General features: G+C 52.7%; 1 protein-coding gene across 4 annotated transcripts in view; it reads right to left on the reverse strand.

Moving 5' to 3' along the window:
• Positions 1–12,125, reverse strand: part of Fbxl18 (F-box and leucine rich repeat protein 18) — a 40,754-nt gene that overhangs the window by 20,766 nt on the left and 7,863 nt on the right. For 3 of the 4 annotated variants that reach the window (XM_026407174.2, XM_026407175.2, XM_026407173.2), the window contains 2 exons: positions 11,833–12,048; positions 7,839–9,382 (listed from right to left, as the gene is read on the reverse strand). In XM_026407174.2, coding sequence (XP_026262959.1) covers positions 7,839–9,382; positions 11,833–12,048 — 1,760 coding nt within the window. The remainder of the gene's footprint in view (positions 1–7,838; positions 9,383–11,832; positions 12,049–12,125) is intronic. The other variant, XM_026407176.2, reaches the window with a different exon arrangement.

Consider the following 12,125-nt stretch of genomic DNA (forward strand, 5'->3'; position numbering starts at 1 on the left):
CATGAGTTCAAAGCCAGCCTCAGCAAAAGTGAGGTGCTAAGCAAGTCAGTGAGACCCTGTCTCTAAATAAAATACAAAACAGGGCTGGGGATGGGGTTCAGTGGTTGAGTGCCCCTGAGTTCAATCCCCAGTACTCAACAAACAAACAAAACAACATCAAAAAAAACAAGAGGCATAAGATAGACTCTCTCTCACAGCCTCAGAAGGAACCAGCAGAGCCAGCGCCTGGATTCCAGACTCTGCCTCAGAAGAGTAAACATATGTTTGTCATTTTAAGCCACTCAGTCTGTTGTCATGTGTTCCTGTGGCCCCAGGACACTAACACAGACACGGAAGAGAGACAGAGCTGCAGTGTCTGCCAGCACAGAGAGCCTTTCATGGTAAAAGGACCAGGAAGCCGTAGGAGGCCCCTGTGTGCCTTCCACAGGAAACGCGGTCCCAGGAGAAGACCTAACAAGTGTCTCTGGAGAGCAGGCCCGAGACACCTTCGCTCTGCAGGCCGTGCACAGACGCACGTGCATCACCTCACACTTTAAAAAGCTTATGTCCAGGTGGCCAGTTTCTGTGATCCCAGAGACACAGGACACTGAGGCCAGAGGAACACAAGTTCAAGGCCAAACTCAGCAACTTATTGAGATCTTGTCTCAAAATAAAATAAAAAGTGTAGCTCAGTGATAAAGTGCCCCTGGGTTCAACATCCAGTACCAAAAACAAAGGAAAAAAAAAAAAAGCTTGTGTTTGTTCTGGAGGGAGCTACTGGTCCACTAAGCAGCTTCAAGGCAGGTGGCAAAGGGAGAGGGGACATCAGTGCAAGGCAGGCAGGAGTGGGAGAGGCTGGCCAGGCAGTACCTGGGGATGACTGTGGGCAGCTGCAGCTCAGGGTGGGGGCCAGCCCCCAGGAGCTGGGCCAGAACACAGTGCACCCAGACCCCTGGCCTTCTGAAAGCTGAGGCAGAAGGAAACAACAGGACACTTCCTGAGGAAGTGGCTTCCCTTTGCCAAAAGGGACTTCATCCATCTGAGGTCACCAGTGTCTGACCATGAGAACATGAAACCAAAGTCTAAAGAGGGCTTTGAAAGGGTGGCCACTGGGCAGTAGTCAGTCATTTCTTTCTTTTTATTTTCTGGTGGTACTGGGGATCAAATACGGGTGCTTTACCACTGAGCTACATCCACTGCCTTTATTTTGAGACAGGCTGGCTCAAACTTGCAATCCTCCTGCCTCAGCCTCCTGAGGTGCTGGAATTACAAGCATAAGCTACCACACCCTGTATCAGTCATTTCCAAAGGAGCCACCACCACCACCACCAGACTCCATGCATGGTAGGAGGCAGGACAGCACTCCGGTTGAAGCCTGGGCCTATTGGGGGCACTACACATATCACAGGGAAACTGTTCTGAGGCCCCAGAGTCCAGTCAAGCAGGTCCACCTAGCAAGTGCCCAAAGCCCAAGCCTGCACCAATCTCCCTGCAAACACCTAGCTTCAGACCTGGAACCCGGGTTCTCTACAGCTTCAGGCTTGTCATGGGGCAGACAGAGTCCCCATCACCCCACCACTGTTTACAATTCGACCCACAGGGACCCCAGGAGGCCTGTGTCTCACTGTGCACAGAGCAGACCAAGCGGATGACCTCATGGGATATCCCTGAGAAGGCAGGATGAGAAATGCCCACACTGCTACATGGCAGCAAGCCTGTACTGGTGACAGTGTGCCCCCCTCAGACCTCCCTTCACTCAGGTGGTGTGAACTGTACTGAACACAGCAACACCGTGAACACGGCTGGCCCCAGGGCTCAGGTAAGAGGCAGTGAGCACCCCATCTCCCTGTCTGCAAAGCCGTACAGCCTCCACCAGCCCACCACCCAGGAACACCAGCAGGTCATGGTCAAGGGACAGAGGAGAGGGGTCTGCAAAAATAAGAGTAAGCCCCAACTACCAAGAGCAGGGCCATCTCTGAGTAGAGTCACCGCATGGAGCCACCAGCCGGTCCTACATAGCCACTGAACACCTAGAAAACGAGTAAGGTGCTGCTGCTGACACTGAGCTTGAGGGAAATGCAGGTTCTTCAGGGGGTGACTGATTCTGCAGATCTGAAAGTAGGTAAATGGGAAAGGTGCAGCTGAAGGAGCCCTGCAGGGCTGCTCTGTCACCCCACAAAACCTTGTCCCATGCTACCAGGGTCGTCCTCAGAGATACAGGACCAATCCCAACAGCCAGAAACAGAGCAAACACCTACCCAGCCCAGGAACGTGGCCATGTGGCTTCTCATCCCCTTCCCCAAGGACACATGGGTAACCTATGTCAGTGGAGTCCAGACAGCTAATAAGTGGAACTCTTATTTTGAATTTTGAGCTGATTTTTCTAGAGAAAATGTCTGAACACTATTTGGTTTTGGTTCTATTTGTGTGTGTGTGGTGGGGGCGGGTGCTAGGGATTAATCCCAGGGCTGTGCATGTTGGTTTTATCTTTAAAAAAACAAATCCTGAGGGGCTGGGGTTGGGGCTCAGCGGTAGAGCGCTCGCCTAGCATGGGCAAGGCCCTGGGTTTGATACTCAGCACCACATAAAAATAAATTAATTAAAGATATTGTATCCAACTACAACTAAAAAATTAATATTAAAAAAAAATCCTGAGCCAGGCATGGTGGTGCATGCCTGTAATCCCAGAATCTCCAGAGGCTGAGGCAGGGGGATTATGAATTCAAAGCCAGCCTCAGGGCTGGGGATATAGCTCAGTTGGTAAAGTGCTTGCCTCACAAGCATAAGGCCCAGGGTTCAATCCCCAACACCACAGGGGGGAAAAAAAAAAAGCCTCAGTGAGAGACTCGGTGAGACCCTGTTTAAATAAAATACAAAATCAGGCTGGGATGTGGCTCAGTGGTTGAGTGCCCCTGGGTTCAATCGCCACTACAAAAAACAAATATCCTAAGTCACCCCCTGCCTGACTGTACACATGCCAGTTCCCCACCTTAAGTCCGTTCTCCAAGCCATCCAGGGTGGTCCAGGGGTATAAATATATAATACCCTAGAAAAATATATAAACATCTGCAGATCTGAAAGTAGGTAAATGGGAAAGGTGCAGAGACCCCGGAGGCATGATGACTCCCAGTAGCAGTCAACTTGGGCTTTTCCCTCCCACGCAAGAGGCCAGGCAGCATTTGTAACCTCGCCCACTAGGTGGCGACGTAGGTCCGCGCTGCCAGCCCTTAGTCTACCTGCCAACATTTGTGTACTTTTGAAACTTCTCAACTGGGCAGCCTCTTTCAAATTCTTTGCTCTGAGTGTCACTGTCACAGGTGTTCAGGAGGGATGTGCCTAGTGGGGGCGTCCTGTCCACACTCACTCCCCTAACAGCAGGGCCAACACATCTGCACCTTCCCACCTCGCCTGCATAGTGGGCAGGGCCTGCAGGTGGCATTTCTATGGCGCTCTGGGTGGCTGGGAAAACTGACCTAAGGTGGGAGACTGGCACGTGCAGAGTCAGGCAGGGGTAAGGAAAAGGTCTCTCTCCTGACAGACCTCATCTTAGGGTGCCTGTGGTCCTGATCCTTTCCAGCCAAAAAGATCTGACCTCCAAATCCCACCTCCTGAGGGGTGACTTGAATCTCCCTATAGCTCTGAGGACCCAAGAAGGTCCACTCCAGAGAAGTGAGGGGCAGCACTAGACCATAAAGGTATTCAGGGGCCACACTGGCATGGTTCTCTTGCCCCTGCTCAGATGCTGTCCTGGTTCCAAGGCCAGGCAACCCAAGGTGACCTGGGGTAACACTACCCATACTCCAGCACAAAGCAAGGCCTGCTACGTCCTGGGAAAGAAGGTGCCCCTGTGAGCCCTGCTCATGACCCCCTCACCTTGGAGGTGTGCCATGTTCTGTAGTTAGAACATGTTCCCACATCACCTCCTTCCCAACAGGAGTCCAGGCTGGCACAATGCTTATGTTCATACTGGGGGGACAGTAGTAGCAGCAGCCAGCAGGTCAGTCTGGAATCCCAAGGGTTGCCATCTCAGAAAAAATTCCCCTGGGAAATGCAGGTGCCCAGCAGCCCCGGGAGCCTGTGCCAGCCTCCCATGAGCCCAGAACACCATTTCCTCTGTGCAGCTCCTGCCCACGGCCAGCAGGCGCCACCTGCTCCACCCACTGCAGCTTCCCTGGGCTTGCCTGTCACAGAAGGCAGGAATCCAGAGGAACGGGGCCACTTGGCTGCATGCCGGAAACCGGTGTTTGTTCTGAACAGACAGTACCCAGCTCAGAGCAGACATGGTTCTGCGACTGCTGGGCACAGACTGGAGTCTGTGCATAGAGATGCCATTATGAGCCACGGTGAGGTTCTCAGGGTGGCCTACAAAATGCGTTTATGCCAGATGAAGTGGCACATGTCTGTAATCTCAGCTACTCAGGAGGCTGAGGCAAGAGGATCACAAGTTCAAGGACAGCCTGGGGAACTCGGCAAGACCCTATCTTGAAACTAGTAAAAGGGGCTGAGAGCTGGGGATATAGCTCAATTGGCAGAGTGCTTGCCTTGCATGCACAAGGCCTTGGGTTCAATCCTCAGCCAAAAAAGGGAGGGGGGGCTGAGAGCTGTGTGGGCACAGTGGCACATGACTGTGATCCCAGTGGCTTGGGAGGGCTGAGGCACAAGGATTGCAAGTTCAAAGCCAGCGTCAGCAACTTAGTGAGGCACAAAGCAATTTACTGAGGGCTGGGGTTGTGGCTCAGTAGTTAAGTGCCCCTGGGGTTCAATCCTCATACCAAAAAACCAAAAGGGCTGAGGATGTAGCTCAGAGGTACCATACTCTCCTAGCATATTCAAGGAGGCCCTGGTTCCAATCCCTGGGACCTCAGAAACAAACAAAAAACACTTATCCCCAGTGCTACCTCTCATGCTGCACAACAGCCCTGATCCTGGAGAAGACATTCAACCACAGGCCCTTGTGACCACTGTGGCATTGCTGCCTCTGCAGGAATCACTCCAGCTGCATGCAGAGCAGCTGTGAAGCTGGGCAGGTTCCCTAACTCTCTGGGCCTTACCTTTCCCACCTGTGAAGTGGGGACGAACTATATTCAGGCTGTTGAGGATCTCAAAGGGGTCATTAACTGCAAGCAGGTGAGAAGCACTGGCAGTTGTCACATGAGCTCAGAGGCACAGCTGCACCACGGCAGCTGCTCCCCTGGGCAATGTGTCCCCCTCATGTGCTTCCTCAGTGTTCTCTGCTGTTTCTTCCCCGTCTTTCTGAGCAGTTCTCACCAGGGGCCCCCCACCCTGGTTGAGTCTACGGGTTCAAGCCCTATGGCCACCTGCCATCTCTGTGCTGAGGACCCCACAGCAACTGCTCGGGGCCAGGCTGCACCCCGGGCCTGACCTCACTGACCACTGTCAGGAAGCGCTCTGGAAGCAGGTTGGGGAAAATCTGTCACTTTTCATTCTCTGCCTTTTAGGGCTCTGGCTCCTTGGAATGACTTAACTTTTGCTGGTTTCTGTTTTTATCAAACACTCCCTGATAACGACCAAACAGCTTGGCTGCAATCCAGTTAGAAAATGCATGCAGTTTAATGGGCTGGCAGAAGGCAAAACAAGACCTACGAAGACCTCAGCTCTGAGCTGGCCAATTCAGAACTCCAAAGCTCACCAGGGCCCCTGACTGCAGGGACTGTTCAACACCTAATCACAAGAAGCAATAAAGGTAGCAGAGCAGCCGCCATCGGGGGGTCCATCTGCTGGACGTATTCTGCGTGGCACACACTGACCACAGGAGCCACTGCTCCTGCAGGAAGGCCAAGGCCATGGTGTTTCAGACCCAGCGAGTGTGGGAGACTAGATAGAGATGAAGTAGAAAGAAAACAGGGCAGGCTGCCTGGTGGCCACAGGGGCAGATGTACAGGAGAAGGGCATCACACCTTTTGGAAGCCCAAAAGGCTCAAAGGCAAGAGGCGGTGGAGGGGTCGGCTACTGTGGGGGCACAGCTGCACGTGCCTGGCCACCATGTTTTCCCTGAGTGCAAAAGGGGACACCCACACCTACATTAACATCGACTCTAAGCCACAGGAGCCTGAAACCTGACAGCCGAGTTCTCAGAGTCAGCACACCTGAGATGCACAATTCCCAAACATGAGCACCAGCCCCGCCGCCAGGTCTGGGCCAGGCGTCTGCAAGCTGAGGCCCAGCCATATGCACTCTCAGAGCAACCTGCGCTGCCATCTGGAAGGCCCAGGCCCAGCCCTGGGTTCTCACTCCACAGGGATACACACAGCCTCAGTGTGGCTGAACTCAGAGGACAGGGTGGGGAGCACTGGCTAGGCTGTTCTGAAAGCAGAGGACAGGAGCAGCACAGCGCCTGCGGCTTCTGCTCACATCTCACCAAGCAGAGCAATCAGAGAGCAGAGGTCTACGATGGACACCCTGTCTCCCCTGTGAGGGCCTGAGTCAAGCTCTGGCTTTTGACTGGTGGTAAGAAGAGACTCAGCTCAGCACTTCGGCCTCAGCTGTGCTACAGGACCAACCTCCAGGGACAACTGTGGGAATGACCTCCATGGCACCAACCTCCAGGGACAACTGTGGGAATGACCAGCTGGATGCCTGGCCCTTAGCAAAGATACGAAGTAAAAAGCGCACACTGTTCTAGGGACAATGACACATGGGCTAAGACGTGGCTCTATGGCCCCATGCTGCCTGCACCTGCCCATCCCAGCAGCTGAAGACTTGCAGAGGGACCCTCTGATTTACCTATGCCCTGCCCCCTCCTCTTGGCCTCATACAACTAGATTTGCTACCTTCACATTTTGGGTGATTTTTCAAAATCAGACCTGCTGAGATTTTCGAATAGGTCTTAAGATAACAAATTCTTATCCTTTAAGTAACAGGATGTAGAACACAAAATAAAACTAACAAACAATTGAAGAAGAAAAAGTCAAAAAATAAATAAGTCAATAAAAGAAGTCAACAAATAAAAAATAAGTAAATTAAAAAAAAATCAATAACTGTCACAAGAGCGCCTTTGCTCCATAGCTCTGCTCAGAGTGGGTGCACTCCAGGTGGCTCCAGAAGTGCCAGTCGGCCCCGTAGGGCCTCAGGTGAGTCTGAGGCCTATGGCTTCTACCTCCCCACATTCTCCTGGCCTGGTCCTGCCACTCTATCCCAGGCCTCCACCTAGAGACTGTCCTGCTTCTGAGTTAATCTCTACTGTCTCCATTCTGTGCCCCTCTAGTCTGTGGGGGATGCTAGTAGGCCCCCTCCCCTGGCCAACGTCTCTTAACACCTCACCTGCACGCAGCCCTCACCCGCCTCATCTTCTCCAACCTCCCTGCAGGGTCCTGGCTGCTATAAATTTGGGGGAATTTTCAAATATCTGGGGCTTCCACAAATGCTGCCAACCACCCCAGAAGACCTGACCCCACAGGCCCTAGCTAACCATTACACATCCTCCAAGAATCACAGAGTTGGGTAGAAGGCCTCAGATTCAAATCCTGGTCCTCTGACTTAGTGGTTCATATGGATGAGGACAATCTTACCCACCCAGCAGGACAGCCATGAGGGTTGGATAAGGTGGTGCACAAGGCAGCCCACATGGGGCTATCACTCAATAATGACTACGACATTAAGTGCAGAGACCTCTGCCCCCAGCACCAAGAGGCTCTGCTAGACTGCTACTGCACAGAGCCTCCTGAGCCCTGCACTGTGTGCAAGCTCTGAGCCCAGGGACAGGCCTCTATGGGAACCTCCAAGTGTGCTCTTGGCAGCCTGGCTGCAAGCCTGCAGTTGAGCTGCCTTGCTCCCTCTCACCAGCCTCTAAGGCCTCCAAAGAGCCAGAAGAGGACACAGAGGTGCCGAGGGCCCCTCACCTGAGGTCCTTTAACCGCCTGCAGTGCTTCAGCATGTCCGAGAGGGCAGGCATGTAGACCACCTTCCCCATCATGCCCAGGTTGGCCAGCGAGAGGGACTGCAGCTGCTGGCACTGCAAGCCGATGCTGACCAGCCCAGAACCGGTCAGGATCCCCGGCAGCTGGGCCAGTGTCAGATGCCGCAGGAAGGCCAATTGGCCAATGGCAGCCACTTCCGAGTCCCCAACGTTCTGTGCCCGGCTACAGGGTGGGAGGGAATTGCGGATAGCAGGCTCATTGCGCGGCATGGCTGAGGAAAAGTTGGACCCGATCAGCTCGAGGTGCTCCAGAAAGGGTAGGTTCTTCAGAAGAGACCAGAACACAGAGGAAGGCTGGGGGGCTGCCTGGCCCAAGAAGGGGCTGGGGCAGGTCTGCACACCTATGCGCACCTTCTTGCCAAAGCCACGGGGCACAGCACGCATCACCGGCTGCACAGGCACACGGTCAGCCCAGGCTGCTGCATCCGCAACAGAGCACACAGGCAGGGACAGGGAGCGCAGGTGGCGTAGCCGGGCCAGGAGCTGACAGAGGTGGCCGCCTGGGCCCTCAGCACTGTGGTGGTGTGCTGCTGAGAGGTTCAGGTGCCTCAGGTTGCAGCAGGCTGCCACCAACGTCTCCAAGATACTGCTGTCGATAGCATCCTCTGCCTTGCGCAGCAGGGAATCGGGGGACAGACAGTGCACGCAGCCACTGAGGTTCAGGCTAGCCAGGCTGCGGAGGTCCTTCCCGCCATTGATGACCCGCTGGATCAGGTGGCCACCAGACAGTGTGCACCGGCTGAAGCTAAAGTAAAAGGGATTGTTGAACTTCATATGCTGGAGGAGTGAGGAGCCATTCAGCCAGGACTTGGGCAGCTGCAGGGCGTCCAGGGCCACATTTCGGGCCATGGAGTCCAGGAGATTCTTGGTGGCTCCGCTCTCTGCGAAGCTGCCAGGGACAGAGATGAGAAAGGCATGCAGGTTCTCGGGTGTGCGATCGCTGAGCACTGCCAGATACAGCCGCACCACCTCTTGGTTGATATAGCCAGGGGCCAGGCGAGCGTAGAAGACGCGCAGGTTTTGGTAGTGGGGCACGTTGCTCTGGCCCACCATGAGCTGGCCTGAGAGGACAGCGCCCTCGCGGGTGCGGTCCAGGATCTCAAAATAGAGAAGCAGCTTCTGGAGACTGGCGCAGCACGGGACCACGCCATAGGAGGGCGTGAATAGCGTCTGCTTGAGTTCCCGCACCCGGCTCAGTGTGGCCTTGCATTCACTGCTCAGCTGACTGGCATCGAAGCCGGGGCTCACATCAATGGCCAATGAGCGTAGATGCTGCAGGGCCGAGAGCACCTTGGAGAGGCGCAGAGAGGTCAGGTGGCAGCCCGAGAGGTTCACTTTCACCAGGCCACGGCAGCGGGCCACGTGCTCAATGGTGGAACCCGAAAGCCAGTAGCAGCCGGCCATGTTCAGCTGCTGGATCTCCTGGCCAATCTCCTTCACCAGCTGCTTCACCTTGTCCTCACTGGCCTGCAGGACAGGGATGGGCAGGAAAAGAAGGAAAGGGGCTGAAGGCACCCAAGTGCTTCCTTGGCCCCTTGGTGCACACTCCCCACAACGTCAGAGAGCCATGGGGGTCCGGTGGAGGCCCTCTGCTTCAGACTGGAAGAGAAGTTACCTGCCCCTCCCTACAAACTCTCCTGCTGCAAGCCAGTAGTCAGGAGACCCCAGATTCATGGGAATGGAAAGTGGTACAGCCACTGTAGAAAGCACTTTGCTAAAAACTAAACATAGAATTACCACGATTGAGCACCTGCACACCTAGCTATATACCCAAGGAGCAGGGAAACCAACCGACACCTGCACAGTAAGTTTGTCGCACCACATACCACGACAGCCAACACATGGAAACAACCAAATGACTACCAACAAAGGAAAGATGCACAAGGTGTGGTCTATCCATGTAATGGAATATTACTCAGCCATAAAAAGGAATGAAGTTCTCACACATGCTACAATATAGATAAACCTTAAGGACATGCTGAGTGAGAGAAGCCTCACACAAAAGCTCAACTCTTATATGATTCCATTTATGTGAAATAACTACAACAGGCAGGGCTGGGGATGTAGCTCAGTTGGTAGAGTGCTTGCCTTCCATGCACAAGGCCCTAGGTTCAATCCCCAGCACCAAAAAAAAAAAAAAAAAAAAACTACAACTGGCAAATTCAGAAACAGAAAGTAGGCTAAAAGGTTAACAGGCTAAGAAAAGGGGGACAAAAAGCTATTATTAATAGTTCCAAAGTTTCTGTTTACAATGATGAAAAAATTCTGGAGGTGGGTAGTAGTAGTGATGGTTGAACAGGCTGCAAGTATACTTGATGCCACTGGATTATACATTTTAAAATGATTCAGGCTGGGTGCAGTGGTGTACATCTGTAATCCCAGCAGCTGGGGAGGCTGAAACAGGAAGATCATGAATTCGAAGCCAGCCTCAGCAACAGCGAGGTGCTAAGCAACTCAGTGAGACCCTGTCTCTAAATAAAACACAAAACAGGGCTGGGGATGTGGCTCAGAGGCCAAGTGCCTCTGAGTTCAATCCCCGGTACCCAAAGAAAGGAAAAAACAACAACAATAAAAGATTCAAACATACAGAATCTCAGCGACTCAAGGGGATGAATGAAGCAGAAGGATCCCAAACCTGAGCAATTTGGTGAAACCCTATTTTGAATAAAAGGGCTAGAGGTGTAATTCAGTGGCACAGCACTTGCCAATCATATGCCAGGCCCTGGGTTCAATCCCCAGCACCAAAAATAAAAAAAGTCAAAACCTGCACAGGAGTCTACAATGGGAGGATCGTTTGAGCCCAGGAGCTTGAGACCAGCCTGGGCATAAAACAAGGCCCCATCACCAAGAAAAAAAAAAAGGAGAGAGAGATTAAAATTGTAAACTTTATAGATTTTAAATCAAAATTTTAAAATGATCAAAATGACAAATCTTACACTCTGTTTTGAGGCAGGGGGGCATCTTGCTCTGTTGTCCAGGGTGGCTGAAGTGATCCTCCTGCCTTAGCCTTCTAAACAGGTGGGACTACAGGTGTGTGCCACTGCACCTCGTTACATTACATACATTTTGCCACAACTCAACAAAATTAATAATGTAACATACAAAAAAACATTAAACTGCACATTTTAAATAAATGAATAGATTGTATGTTAAAACCATATATCAATAAAACTGTTTTGGAAAAAAAATCAGGGAGCCAGATATGGTGGCATATACCTATAATCCCAGCAACTTGGGAGGCTGAGGCAGAAGGATCACATGTTCAAGGTCAGCTTCCGTAACCTAGCAAGCCCTAAGCTACTTAATGAAACCCTGTCTCACAATAAAAAAAGAAAAGAGTTGGGGATACAGCTCAGTGGCAAAGTGCCCCTGGATTCAATTTTCAGTACTCCCCCCCAAAAAAAGGAGAGCACGTGCTGAGCACGCACAAGGCTCCAGGTTCCATCCTGAACCCCACCAAAAAAAAAAAAAAAAAAGGCACGAGTCCCATCTGGGGAGAAGGCCTCCAGCTGCAGTGCAGTGAGATGGTCTGGGTGTGGCCATGTCTCTTGCCCTGGACCCGCCCAGGTGAGCCTACATTCAGCAGGAGAGCACAGGGATTTCCCTGAAATTTTAACAAGTAACTACAACTCCCTCGCACTACTGAGGGTGTCACAGTGACACCCTGCACCTCCAGAGCTGCATGTTCAACTTCACAGACTTCCAGCACCACCCCGGCACCTAGCAGGTCCACTCCTGGGTCCTATGGGAGGCAGGCCTCCTACCTCCCACATTTTTCTGCCCTGGCTTCTGTCACTTAATGCGTGCTGGAGATTGCGTTAATTGAGAGGTGGAATTCCCAACTGCACAGGGCCCTGCCAGCACTCAAAGACCAACACCTCGGCTGTTTCCAACTTCCTGCCCAATGCCCACCTCACCTGATAGTCCTTCTGCAGCAACACGGTGTGGACAAGGCTCTTATCAAGACACAGGGCTGCGAGCTTCCGGCAGGTATGACGGACATTCAGAACCAGGTCTATACTAGGGACGTGGCTCAGGATGTGCAGCAGGATCTCATCAGAAAACCCCAGCAGGTGGGCGCCACCTGCCACGTCAGCAGCTGCTGGGGGCACATCATCCTCAGTGGACACGTCCTAAAAATAAGGAGGACACCAAATTTCTACAGGATCCCCAAGGGTGACTATCAGCCTGCCCTTCCCAACTAAGGAGA

The sequence above is a fragment of the Urocitellus parryii genome, chromosome 9, assembly GCF_045843805.1.
Source record: "Urocitellus parryii isolate mUroPar1 chromosome 9, mUroPar1.hap1, whole genome shotgun sequence".
NCBI lineage: Eukaryota > Metazoa > Chordata > Mammalia > Rodentia > Sciuridae > Urocitellus > Urocitellus parryii.